The sequence below is a fragment of the Neopelma chrysocephalum genome, unplaced genomic scaffold (assembly GCF_003984885.1).
Source record: "Neopelma chrysocephalum unplaced genomic scaffold, ASM398488v2 Primary Assembly neopelma1_23b, whole genome shotgun sequence".
In the NCBI taxonomy this organism is placed as follows: Eukaryota; Metazoa; Chordata; class Aves; order Passeriformes; family Pipridae; genus Neopelma; species Neopelma chrysocephalum.
In genome coordinates this window covers 10,893,820-10,908,363 of record NW_020897692.1, presented here as the reverse complement: position 1 = coordinate 10,908,363, position 14,544 = coordinate 10,893,820, and the positions used below count along the sequence as shown (strand labels likewise).

General features: G+C 36.5%; 1 protein-coding gene across 7 annotated transcripts in view; it reads right to left on the bottom strand.

Annotated features, from left to right (window-relative positions):
• Window positions 1-14,544, bottom strand: part of IMPG1 (interphotoreceptor matrix proteoglycan 1) — a 56,186-nt gene that overhangs the window by 17,131 nt on the left and 24,511 nt on the right. For 6 of the 7 annotated variants that reach the window (XR_003536458.1, XM_027697024.1, XM_027696975.1 and 3 more), the window contains exons 9-12: window positions 13,873-13,893; window positions 12,230-12,483; window positions 10,691-10,767; window positions 9,367-9,889 (exon numbers count right to left, since the gene is read on the bottom strand). Coding sequence is in view for 6 of the 7 variants with exons in the window: in XM_027697024.1 (XP_027552825.1) it covers window positions 9,367-9,889; window positions 10,691-10,767; window positions 12,230-12,483; window positions 13,873-13,893 (875 nt within the window). In the remaining variant the exon portion in view is untranslated. The remainder of the gene's footprint in view (window positions 1-9,366; window positions 9,890-10,690; window positions 10,768-12,229; window positions 12,484-13,872; window positions 13,894-14,544) is intronic. The other variant, XM_027696993.1, reaches the window with a different exon arrangement.

Genomic DNA, 14,544 nt, shown 5'->3' with positions numbered 1-14,544 from the left:
TAATCAGGTCAGGTATAATCAGATACTTTGTATGGACAGTAGGTCAGTGGTAGGTTATTTCCATAACACAAGAAGTCACTTTTACCATTTACAGAACCTTTACCTCATCCGCTTCTGAGATTGCCAGATAAAATGACATACTAGTGCTCAAGCACTCTAAAAGTCATTTTTCTGAGTAAAATCCTTGCTAAAAAATTATTTGACTGAGATTAAAATGCTCTTGTGAAGTAGGGGGGATTAATAAGTACATTTACAACGGAAACTTTAAAAATGCTGTTATTTAAAATATTATTTATTGTAAGCTATTTTGTATTGAAGTTCTGCACTATTTACTACCATAGTAAAATCATATTTAAACATATCTTAAACAAGCAAGGTACCATGCTAATTTTGGAAGTCAGGACTTGATTGGTATTTGCATCAATGAATTTGCATCCTTCCACAAAGGAATAGAATCAAAGCTGAATAAAAAACATCTCACTTAAAACCATAGCTTCAGGAGGATTAACAGCTCTTGTTCTCAATTAAATTTGAAAAATTTCTTTCATGAGTTTAAAATAATGAAATCTATGTGAAAACAGCCTAGGTCTTTACAAACACCTGGAAACATAAAGAAGCATCCATCTAAATGTTGCAAACACTCCTGCATGCCACTGTAATGATTTTGAAGCACCTCAAATGGAAAACCTGGAATACTATTTTTTATTTATTTTACTTTAGAATGTTTGGAAACAAAGTCTGAGAAGTTATAATACTTATCTTTCAGAATTGAAATTACTCTGCAAATTCCTGCCCATTTTCTCTATTTTTCTCAATGGTGTAATAGGAAAAAAACAGAGGAAATTTTTGTAGATGATCACACCATCAGACAGTTTTGTGGGATTGAAGTTTATTAGTTTGCAAAATGGTAAAAACAAAATAGAAATCACATGATATAAATTCAAGCAATGTGTTGACCAAGGACCTAAAATAGAAAAGAAAAACATGAAATTAGAAAGTTAAAACTGGTGACTCTTAAAATCTCATCATCAGAGGAGCACTGTAGGACTTGACAAGAAAAATGAAAACACTGAATACACTTTTTTCCCCTGTACTATATAGTCACTTTTATGTGAAAACAATTCATTGAATGAAAGTCACAGAATGAGGAGTATTTTGTTCTAAATTTTGCCTTGGATGTAGACGGTCTGATTTTTCTCATAGTTTTGAAACAGAACAAATGACTCTCTGAGAGAGAGATAGAAGGAGATATTTAACTGGGAAGATCCTGCTGGTTTTACTCTATGTTTCATTGTAAGAATATATTTCAATTTTAGTGATATGGATAATGACTTTGGGCCAGATGCCATAGCACTGATTTAGCTTCTTAAATCCACCCATCATACTTGGATTCTGAATCTGAGCAGCTCATACCAGCCAGAGACCTGCTGTCAGGGAGGAGGCAGTTTGAATGCTAAAACCAGCAATAACTACACAGTGCAGTAAAATGGATCCATACAATCATTAGCTGTATGTTTGCTTTGAAATTCCTTTAGAAACCTTCCTTGGTATGAAGATGTCATACAGAACAAAAGGGAAACTTCTGCCTCCTTCTAATTTACTCCTGGATATCATTGCTTGAGAGTGTGTTTAGTCCTTTCCTCTACAGAACTTTATATAAAGTTACATTAAGAAAGAAATGTTGAAAACTTTTGGGGAAAAAATGCATGTTATCTTCAACCAGAAGTCAGAACTTACTTTTTTTTTTTTTTCAGTTGCAACGTGCAAGTGTATGACACTCCTGGCAGGATTTTAGATACTAGATTTCCATAAACATGAACCCATTAAATTCAGTATAAACATTATTGCAAATATACCTCCATTTGAGATTTTTATGTATTTTTGTTTGTTAGTTTAAAATACTATGGGATCTTTCAAACTGACTAACAAGCAGCTTAAATAAATTGATATTAGCATCAGTGCCATCTATGTGAGGCATCTCAGGATGGCTGAGAAAATCAAAGTTGGAAGGCCAAGCCCTCTCTGAGGCAGAAGATACAAAATTGCATTCAGACATGGAGCAGATGATGGAGCTGAGATGATTCAGAGCACCCAAATTAAAACTTGTCTATAATAGTCCAGTGCAGGTGGCATGAGATTTTTCTAACAAGGAATAGACTATTAAAAATTCCAAGCTGAGGTCAAATGGAGTTTCTTATGCTGGAAGGATACTGAATCCTCCAAAGAGAAGACTGTAATGATTTTAGAAAATCAAAGTTTTAATATCATTTAATCATAACACATTATTTCTCAAAGCCAGCATTTCTAGCAAGACCAAGGATTTTAATGAGTGAGGAAAATGCATTATTTAGGGTATGTTAGTCTCAGCAGAGCCACTTTACATAATATTTGTTCCAACTGCCCTTCATGACACGTAAACTTCATTAGTTTAATTCATTTGTGACCTGGCAAAGTTTAATCTTACACTCCCAGCCCAAAAGTCTGTATTATTTGTTGCAAAATATTTTTCTAATTTTATCACTGTATAGGTCAGAGGCTTTAAAATAATTTTATTCAGGACATTGATATATTAAAGTTATTTGTGATACTGGCTCTTCACATTCTGAAATTATTTCTGCCTTTTTATATTCTCTTTTTATTAGAAGATTAGAATTATTGCAATTGTATCTAAAGACTGTAAACTGCCTCAAATAAGTTTTTAGCCCTTTATTTATAAAGAAAACTAATTTTCTGGAACAAAGTGGAATTAGACCACATGCGGCAACACCTATATGTCCCTCCTGGAGAGAGAGCTCCTTCACACACAGTAACAAAGATGAAGAAAAATTATGGATGGGTTGTTAGCTTGTCAAGTTTTCAGTGTTAGCATATGGCAAGTACTCCTTCCTTCCTCTCCTCTGAGTCTGTAGCCTTTGTGGCTGTTCCTGTCTTCCTAGGCTGCAGGCAAGAGAACTCCCTAATTTTTCAGCTTTAGATCATGTCTTTGCACACAGACAGAAAGGTTTAGTTTTAACACAAGATGGGATCTAAGACTGAAATGCATGAAAGCCTGTATTACATATGTTGCATCTCACTCATAGGGGAGGGCTTCTTGCAAACAATGAAAAGATTAAGTTTTGACAAGTGGAGTATTATGGTGAATTTGGGGGGATGATTAGTTTGCAGTGAAATAGCATTGAACTGGAAGGGGGCGATCATCAGGAGGGATGCTAATTACAGGAGAAATGATGCATTTAGGAAATAGAGGTACTGAAGGATGGTTAGCTGTGAAAGTCTAAAAGGGCACAGGTAGCTTAGAATTAGCAGCAAGTACAATGGAGCTGACCAGCAATATACAGTAATGACTGTGGGAGACAGACATCCCAAGTCTGTGTGTAGACTATGAGCATCTGGTCCAGGGGTAAACATATGGAAAAAATGCACCTCTGTTTGGGGAAGAGACTTAATAGTATGTGTGAACAAGAGGCAGAGCAATGAGATATATCTTCCTGCTGTCTATGTGGGTGCAGAAAGAGGTGTTACATTTTTCCACTATACATTTAGTTCAGAAGATTGGCATCTGGATAAGCAAATTTTCTTTGCAAAAATATAAATTGTTTTCTGTACTTCACACAGTCCTTTCAATGAGTCATTGGAATTACCAACTGCATATAACCAAAATTATCACTTGTTTTGGTTAAGGTGCATTTATGTTGTGTATTTGGGGGGTCAGGAACAAGAAATAATATTTGAAGCAAGCAAAGCTTAACCTTAAAGTAAAATTGAACCAAAGCAGTTAGGTAGCTTAATAATTTAAACAAGTCATGTGTTAAACTGGGAAAATAGATAGTGCTCTCTTTCTCTCATACGTTTTCACTTGGATTAGTCATTTCATTTTAGCATTTTTAAGTATATTTTGAAGATGTGATATAGATTTTGTTCTATTCAGATTGCTCCTGCTGTTCCCGACACAGAGGCAGCTAGGCAGCAGCCTATCATTAAATTCTGACCAGATGCTAATAACTTAGTCTAATATGTTCAGGATTCTTCAGGATAATTGTAGTTCTCCAAGTATGCAATTCTAACTTCTCAAAACAGTGAACATACTATGAAATTTTCCTTAAATGTGACATATCCTAATATGGACCTGCTGAAACTTTTATGTATTCAGCCTCATCTTCAGTTCATAAACAACTTTCAGACTAATCAATATCATATACAGGGCTTGAGAAAATGACACAGCTAGACCTACCCGTTTGCTTCTCCAAACATCAAACAGCTGGCACCTTCACGAAAATCATTCTTTGCATGTCTGGAGCACCAAGCAGAAAGGGCACAGAGAGAAGCTGATGGGGGATAATGTCAAGAAAATCCTGTCAGTTTATGGTCAAAGAAAACATACGAAAACCAGAAAAACATGAAAAGAAACGAAGAGTTCTTACCCTCTATAACCATCGATGTGAAAGAAATGATGAGTGTTCCTGACACAAAGAATGGGTGAATTCCAATCCTGGGAACATCTGGAGAGGTTCTTGCAAGAAGCAATGGGGTTTTCTTTTCTGTGACAATGCTGGTTATGCCAAATAGAAAGTTATGCTAAACAAAGACAGTGCTTAAGCAGCTGAAGATGAACCACAGGCAGAAAGAGAACATGGAGAAAACTGAATTTTTCTAAAGATTACTTGGAAATAGTAGTGAGTGAAAAGTACACCACTGAATTAACTGCTGGGTAGGAAGAAAATATTAAAGGGTACCACTCACAACAAGTTTGTGTGAACATGAGTGCAACTAAGACAATTAATTAGGCTTTTTATCAGTTACACATGCAGAAATGTGGCCACCATCTACTCCTCATCAATGCTTTTTTCTCACAGAAAAAAAACCCTGTGGTATACCCTGCAGAGTCTTTGTCTCAGAGTTTTTCTTGAGAGCTTGAGGATGACCCAGGCTGAGGAGACTGAGATACAGTACAACTGAATAGCTGAACGATTTTACTGCTAGCTTTTTTTTGTCCTACACTTCTGGAATAACTTCTCCAGAAATAATGCCTACTCCATGATGGTCATGATGATTTTGGGATAACCATTTACCTGGATTGTACAATTCATTAGTAGCTACAATTAAAACAAATATGAATTAAATTTCTTCTTACTATTTAGGAAGCCAAAATACTTCATTATTGTTCTTGCAGACATTATGAACTCTTTTATCTGTTTATATATTTGTTTACATTTTTTTACTGCTGAAATTTGCTTAGGTTTTGAAATAACAGTCTTCCTAATACATTACACAAATGGATTCCTTTCTGAATTGTCATACTGGTTTAGACAGAGTTACAGGAAGACTGCAAAGAAAGGAAGAAATTAACCATACAGAAGATATATTAATGAGCTTTAACTCCAGAGGGGAAAAAATATGAAGAAGAAAGAGGAATGCTAGATAACAGTGAACACGCATCAATTCTGAAAGTAGGAAAAAAAGCTTTTTTTCACTCTGATTATAAATGAAAAATAGAAATAGCTGAGATTTTACAGGTGCTAGAGCAAAGAAAAACCCTTTGAAAAGTCAAATGTTTAAACCACAACATCTGATGCAGGTGTTTCAGAACTTTTCAGTAAGAGGTCTGGAAATTTGTGTCATGGTTTTTTTCTTTTAATTCTATTGTGAAATCTCAGAACAGTAGGCTTACTCTAAAGACAGCTTGGGATCTTCCTTATAATTCTGGCCTACTCCAAGGGGTGGAGTGACTGCCATGACCATTTAGCCAGCATAGCTGTCTAATCCTCACTGACCTGCTCTCTACTGCCCATGGACAACATCACTGTGCAGAATGAGCACAGTACTGTCTGAAGGAAGCCTCACACATGCTCCTGGCTCATTCCTCCCACTGGCAGCCCAAGCCTGACAAATCCCATTCTACATGGCTTAAAAGGACACCTCTCGTTAGTTTGACTCTTCATCCCTCACCTGTTTTTACTCTCCTTTCTCTAGATGTTGTATGCAGAACTTTGTGTATATTTGTGTGTGTGAGGCCGAGTCTGATTATCTTTTTGGGAGGTGTGAAAGAATTTTTTTCATTGCTTTGATTTGCTACCTCGGGTAGGCACAGTTAAAGTAGTTGTGTAGGTTGTAGACATTCAATATTCAGAATTCTGTAGTAATGTCCAGCCTGTAGCTGCACACATGTGATAACCAATGCAATAAAGTCCATCCAAAAAAGAGCTGATACCTAAAAGAATCTCAGACTATGTTATTTTTGATAGCCAGCTCTTCTTTTCAAGGCAAAGAAGAATGAATTTAAAGTTTTCAACATGTGAAGAAGAAAAATTTGCTCCATCTTCTGGACAGTAGAGTGGGGAAATAGCTGGAAATTAATGCAGTAGAATTTCAGGCAACTGTTTAGACCCTAAACCTCTGTTCAACCTCATAAAGCACTGTCAGAGTAGTTTTGCTATTTCACAGGAGTAATAGTTAAAAGATTATTTTTTTTTTAATATTACTAAGAAATGCAGCTACGAAATGCAGCCAGGAACAAAGAGTGAAAAATTCTGTGCCTGTCAAATTCTGCTTGCCATATGAAAGTTAATAGCACTAATATTGCTGACTTTAATAAAACCTGAATTTCCAGATTGCATTCTATCATTTCTTATGAAATATGCAATATATAGGGAAACAAAAAAATACAGGAGATGCTAGAATTGAGAAGAGCTTTAAAAAGAGAAAAAGTTCTAAAGTGTATACATTTTAAATCTCAATAAATAGATTTCAACAGGTCTCCTGACTGTTAAGCATGCAGCATGTTTTGTGTACTATAAGCTTTAAAAAATATATAATAACTACAGTTTTGAGACATTGCTAATACAGCATCCATTCTTTTTAGACAAGGACAATTATTTTCCCTCTGCTACTCAGCTGCAGAAATAATGGTGGAATTCGTATACTCAAGTGCTTGTTTTAGACATAAGTTGCGTAAGATAGTATGCCTTATTGTGGGAGGATCTTTTTTCTTACAGCTCTAGACAGTTTGTTCTCTTGCAGATTGACATGTTCCAACCCATATATACAACAATTTCTTAGTGTTTAAAGGGTCATCACAGGTGAGTCATATACCCTCTGCTGCTTCTCTTCAGTCATCTGGAGCTGATAGGCAACAAGGTTTTTCAGCTATTTAGCAAATTGGGAAACAGATATGTGGCCTTATGTGTTTTTTATGACATCAAGTCCTTAACGCAATGAGTGAATAGAATGAAAAATGCATGACTTTCTTTCCCCTGCAAATGTAATGCTTTTCCACGGTTATAATGAGTGCTATTTATGTATGCTGTGCTTTTATCAGTAGCACTGCAAGACTTCTCAGCATGAATTTGAAAATAGTTGCGTTTAATGTTTTTTATCATAAACTTTATTTTCAGGAACATTTGACAACTGATTCTTATAAGAAGTGATTTTCTAATCTTTAACTCACTCTGCTAATCATAAAGTATTTGCTTTCCTCTCACTTCACAACTCCATGTAAAAAAGGCAAAACTACCATAAACTACCATGTAACAACATGACCACGGAATATGTTATGCTCTTCCAAGTCCAGAGCTCATTATTGTATGTTCCCAAGTGGCAGTTTTTATATCCTTTATTCTTTAAAATGCCAATCTTGTTATTTGCTGGATCCAGATAAACAATATTATAGACAGTATGGTATATGGGCATTCCCCACTCTCACATTTCTGCCATGCAGGCCCACTGTAAAGGATGTTATTAACGTGCAAGTGGGGTGTTTCCAATCAGCTATGAAAACAGTGTTTGCCTTACAGGATGTGGCTGGGCAGCAGGGGTACAGGTATGCTGTATCTGGGCATGCTGGATCAGGAAGAATATCTTCAAAGTGGAAGGAGGGTTCATTATGCTCACTTCAAGAGACATCTGGAGTGCAGGGAGGGACATGAAAGGCCAAGGACTGGGCAAGCGCAGAGCTTGTTGAACAGGGACAGAGTAGAGCCTCCTAAGGGAACAGCAAACTCTCCTGCAGCAGGGAGCAAACTTGCAAGTGTTGAGCATGATGTTCTTGGGGATCCAGAAACACAAGTGTGTTGTGTGAGCTAATGCATATTTGGGAATTTTGCCCTGAATCTGTCTTTAGTTCGTTTTTCTCTGCAGGTTTTTTTTAGTATTGCTTAGAGACTATGCAGGGACATCAGAGAGTCCTGCTGACTCCCATGAAGTGCTTACCTGCCCTCTGCTTTTCTTTTGGGAGGGTCAGTCAAAAATCTGAGACAAAGAACATATGAACATTCATCCAAGACCTAATTCCTCCCATGTTTCTATAGTGACCTCTTGCATCTTAGACAGCTAGCAAGGCTTTGAAGTGCAAGTAAAATTTGAATTTACTGACCTAACGCTCAGATGGTAAGGCCAGTTCAGGGAGCAGGAGAGGAGACGGAGCCGACAAGAGCTGGGACAGATGTAGGGCAACTGCAGGAATCGTGGCTCTTGCTTTTTTGCCAGTGGAGGCTGCTGCCCCACACAATTTAGTTACCTGCACACCATAGGTCTCCACAGTGCATAGTATGGCTTTCTGAGTCGCTAGTGGAAGTGATGGAAGCAGTAGCCTTACTGTCATTCTGCTGTTCCGGGGAAAAATATAATTTGTCTGTGCGCTAAGGGTGACCCTAATAGCTTTGTCTGAAGTTTTTTCATCTGCAGGGTCAACTGTGGGAAACATGTCTATCACGTATTTTTCTTTTTAAAGGCTACATTATACAGACTTTTCTCCACATGTATCTCCACTTCTTTATTCATTATGTAATTTTTTTCTCATGTAGCTAGGTGCCTCTAAAAAACCCTACTGTGGGGATAAAACTGAATAAACAAACACAGAAACCAGAATTTTTTAAAAGTTTTTCACATTGATCAGACATGTAGATATGTAAACTTTTCTGAATAATAAATCTGAATAAGTTATTTCATTATATTCTTCCTGCTGTCATCCACAACTGACTGTAGAGCCCAAAGTAATTTATTTTCCATGTTTTAAATACCAATTTTTTTATGTTAGCCTCGGATATCCTTTTTTTCTTCCCTGACATATCTTTTTGCCCTGTCTTTTTGAAATTTTACCCTAATACTCTGTAGTAACTGTGCCCTATCCTTAGACATTTGTTGTTGGGTTAGGTTGGTTTTGTTCTGTTTTTTTGGTTTTGACTACCTTGAAGTGAGCTACATTAGGGTTTTCCTGAAGTGGGCATCAGAAATGTAAATTTTTCATCTTTGATGGTCCAGAAAAATTTCCTGTCACAATGGAAAGGAATGCTTGCTGTACCAATACGTGACTGCATGTGTCATAACACACATCTTTCCTACACTCTCTCATAAAAATCTTTTGTGTCTTACCTTGTTCAGGTGGAATGTCTTGGTCAGCTTCCTTGAAAGGTGGTTCTGTTATATCAGTCAGTTCTGTCTTCTCCTCATGTTCACTATCCTCATCTCTGGCTTGCAGACTAGGTGGGGTAAAGCTACCTGTGGTATAAATTGCCATTGTGGTAGCCTGCTCCACTGGAGACTCATAACCATCGGTGATTAAGTCACTGCTAGCAGAATCATCTGCTGGAGGAGGCAGATAAACCTCTGATTTTGGAGGACTGCTAGTGCTCCCCAGAGCACTGAAAGGCACTGTGAAACTTTGGTGGTCAGTAACTTTGTGTGGAGATCTGTCCTGAAATGGTTCTCTGGAGGGTTTGGTAGGGAACTCAGGTTCAGACGTAATAAAATTATTAAATTCTTCAGGGATGCTGATCTCTTCTTCACTTACAGCAGGGCTTCCAGTTGTAAATTCATCAACCAAGGTGTCTCCTATTTGGTCCACTGTTGCTGGGCTGGGGTAACCTAGTGGGAGTTCCACACTCATAGATTCCTCCTGAAAAGTTTTTAAAAAGCAGCTTTCATTATAATGTTTAAGTTTTATTCCTAAAAAGGCCAATAATCTTTAGCCACGTGAACTTGCAAACAGCTAAGTCAACACAGAGTCATACAATGGTTTGGGTTGGAAAGGACCTAAAAGATCATCTAGTTCCAACCCCTCTACCTTGGGCAGGGGCACCCTCCACTAGATCGTGTTCAATGCCACATCCAGCCCGGCCTTGAACAGTGCCTGGGTTGGGGCACCCATAACTTCTCTGGGCAACCTCTTCCACTGCCTCACCACCCTCAAAGTAAAGAATTTCTTCCATATATCTAACCTGAATTTCCCATCTTTCAGTTTGAACCCATTAGTCCTTGTCCTATCACTACAGTTCCTGATGAAAAGTCCCTCTTCAGCTTTCTTGTAGTGCTGACACTACTTCAGACACTGCTATGAAGTCATGGGATTTATAAAATGTTTGGCATGTGTGTGTGACCCTAATCACATTGCCTGTAATTTTAAAAATGGTCTTCATTATCCCTGTGAGTTGCTCTGTACTACTGAACTAGTAAGACATTGCTTACTTTGTAATTAAAACTGGAAAAGGTAATCAGGCAGCAATATTCATCTGTAAATGCTCTAAACACTATCTTTGTTGCAGTATAACAATACAACATTCATCCTTACAGTAAGTACAAAAAACAGATACGTTAGCATAAGAAACGGGGGTTTGTTGATATTTATGTCCATCTTAACACAGTTTAATTTTGTTTTCCATGGAAAAATAAATAAATACGACAACCAGTATTAACTTACCAAATCAGGGCCTGCCAGAGGAATAGTGACCATGCCTTGGATATCATTATCAAAATCACTAGGTGCTATAATAGATTCTGCAAAAAAAAAACCAAAACCAAACAAACAAAAAACCCCACAAACAAACAAAAAACCCCCAAAAACAAAAACAAAAAATCAAAAACATTAGAGAGAGAGAGAGAAAACAACATTTCAACACTGGCATGCTGAAAACTGATCAAAACACATAAGGTCAGTAAAAAACTACTAAACTGTTCTCCATCAAAATATTACTTTTTAAAATCCAAGTTAAGAAGAGTGAGCCATCAATGTCCATTCAACCTGACAATTATGAGAAAAATCAGAATTTTATATGCAGTGTTCTTTGTATGCTTTATTTAGCATAAATGGGATAGGTCTGCAGAGAGTTGAACAATGGAGAAATGCTTAAAATCAGCTGAAGTATGAACCCCTCAGTTAAATCTGCACAGATTATGATGACTCATTATATTACATTGTTCATTAAGCCTAAATTTACTTCAGTTTTACCCAGAGCCCACACCATTGTTAACGTTAGTGTTTTGGCTTTAGTGCCCCATTGGTCCCTTCACCCCCCCAGAGGAGCTCTTTAAAAGTAATTGCATGAGAGCTGTTTTTCTAAAACTGATTATTAAAACTAACGACTGGGAAAAAGTTGATTAAAATATGTATTATGGAAGTGTATTATCTCTATTTTTTGTTGAATAATTTTTTTTGGCAAGAAAATGCTGCTGTTTGCAAATTAAACACTATAGTTAAATTTGATATGTGTTTTAAGATTGTTTTGGTAAATATAAATATGAAAAAATATTTTAAATAATTTCCCACCTTTTAACCCACCTCCCCAAAACTAGGGATATGCTAGTTTTGCAAAAATAATTGATGGACCAGAAGGGGATATTTATTATCTGGATTACTGAACAGAGTGCAGACCTTCAACCTTCTGCTGGAGGTCCTCACACCCAGCTTGTCATCTATACTCCCTCTGTGTTTCAGAGTGAAACACACCTTTACTGATTTTATCTTGAGATCAAATGCTTTTTAAAGTGTCTGTCTCTCTGACTTCACGGAGAGCTTAGATGGCTTGCTTACAATCAAGACAGAGCTTTCAGAAAGCCTAATTTTTAGGTTGGAGGAAGCCCTCACTTTTTGTCTTGCTAAAAAGAGGAGACTGTCCATACTGGGAAGTTAAAATGATACAGTGAATATTCATAGTATTTCTTTTATTTTTCTCCTCTTAATTATCTAAGTGTGCAAAATATCCAGATTTTCTAAACAAAGAAAGAAAAAAATAGATGCTCTAATATGATTGGATGTTTGGCTGTATAATTATAGAGGCACACTTTGCTATAAAATTTAACTTACATCTCTGCATCCTTTGGATGCTATGCTACACTAAAGAGTACGGGCTATATCAAATGAAAACAGTCTTGTAGAGCAGCGAAATACATCTTACTGAAATTGCATCAGTTTGGAAAGGCAAGGTTCAGCCTTGTGCCTGGCACCTGCCTGCCTACTAACCATCAGTAAACTGAAGTGTCCCGAGGTCCATTGGCAGGGACTGGTCTTCATGGAGTGCAATGGCAACCAGTTGCTGAAGGTCTGTTACTGTGAGTTTAGTTCCTGATATCTCCCTCTCTTCCATTGGAGAAATTGGAATTTTTTCACTTTCAACCTTATTAGATCCAATAGTTGAGATGTCATCTGCTGTGCTTCTGATTTCTGAGCCATCTCTCTCAAAGTTCACCACATACCGTGCTATAGTGCTGCTTGATCTGCAAGGGGAAAAGGTAAAAATGCCCAGTGCAGCAAAATCAGTTACTGACTGAGAACCAATTTTAGCGACAGACAAATATGCAACCATAACATATTATCTTCTGAAAAAGCAATGCAGATTTACTTCTTTCTAACCAGACTGTCACCTTCAAATTACTTTTGCTATATCTTTTTTCTTCTATTCATGATTTTAAATAGAAATTCAAATTATGAAGAAAATTGTAAAAATATTCTAATATAATACAGTTTAATCTCACTACTCAGAAACCTTGACTACTGATCAGTCATTGACTACTGATTCAAACAGCCATAAATGCATGCCGGGGTTACTAGAAGCCATAATCACACATTATGCAGGATCCTCCGAAAAGGGATTAGGCAGTCCATAAAACTGCAGATAAGCAAAAATCTTATCATAACTGAGGTAATTTTTTGCTCTTTTTCAAAGAACAGCAAAAAAATTAGTTAATGTGGCAAGCAAATCACTTTTCACAAGGGGTGCTGGCTTTTCCAACTCCAAATGGGTGTTTATAGCTTCTCCCCAGATGTTCAGTGGAAGTCTCAAATGTTCACCATTATTAATACATCACTTTTCATAAATGTTAAATTCACCTAATTAAAAAGAAAAATAATGAGTACATTGTAAACATTTCTATACTATGTTGCTTTTTACAACATCAAATAACTGTAGAGAAAGGAATTTCACTTTATCTAGTATGTACTATATATTTAAATTTATATGACATTGCAAGAATTCAGGAAAAACAGTAGACAATTCTTCCTTTTAAAGTATGAGTAAAAGAGAAATTTTGGGAACTGCTAGACAAATTAGTCCCCAGGAGCACTTTTAAGCAGCAACAACAATAGACTCTGCATCTGTTTGTATTACTAGTCAAAAATTCCCTGCATTTTATCAAGCTAGTAACTGCTCTCTTTGCTTTTCTATCTGGCTTGACAATGGAGATAACAAATCAAATTCTATGTACTTATTGAAAATAATGTGTATGTGGGAATACAGCTAGGAAACAGCAGATCAAAAATAAAATTGGAATATAAAGTTTCCCTATTTATTTTTCACTTTCAGTATATGATTGATAAAATCTTCAGTCATCTGAATGTGAATTTTTTTAGATAAAACATTTTCTTTCCTTCAGAGAGATCTTGACCAAATTTGATTACATGAACCTTTCAGATAAAAGTAAAAGCCGTCCCTGCTGCTTCACTTCACAGATTTTGTACTTAGGCAGAACATAATCAATTCACTTTGCCACGTCAAGATAAAGGACATTTACTGATGTATCTATGTACATAATAAAAGGATTAATAATCATGATTAATAATTAGTCAATAAAATTATTAATCTTAATTAAGCATTACAGAAAGATTACCCATCTTTCTCCTTCTTCTGTCTTCATTTCATCACAGAAGAAAGGGTGTGGAAAGGATTGCAAAAGAAAGAAAAACAAAGATTCATGTATACTGGTAAATCGTTCAGTCATACACATCACAACCATCTTTTGACAATTTATCTTATCTTGTATGTGCCATCTAAAATTTTTATCTCTGTGTGAAAATGACAGTCTACTCTTCATCAGTTCACTTTTTCCCTTCCAAACAATAGTAATCACCATGTTTTGTGTGGGGAGAGAGGAATTTTACTTTACCATGATAGTTTGAAATATAAGCTTTCCTATTTCCCACCCCAAATGGTGCAATTTGAGCACTGTCTGTGTTAATCTCTGTCTTTATGGTGGCAATGAACACCTGTGGCAGTAGTAGCAATGATTACTGTTACCATATGTGGTGCCTACTGAGACTCTAGGTACAGGGGTAACTTGAAGTATTAATTATCTCTGGAAGACATGCCTATGTTGACCTTCTGTATATAATGCCTTGTTATTTTCCCTGATGAATTCTCTAGAATATTTATAATGTTGTCATAGGGGAAATGCTGCTAATATATACACTCATATGGCTTAGGGAGAATGGACAGCAACACCTGTTTCTGCTGATCTGTATCTCTCAGGAGTTAACTAAATTACTAGATGGTGGGAATCAAT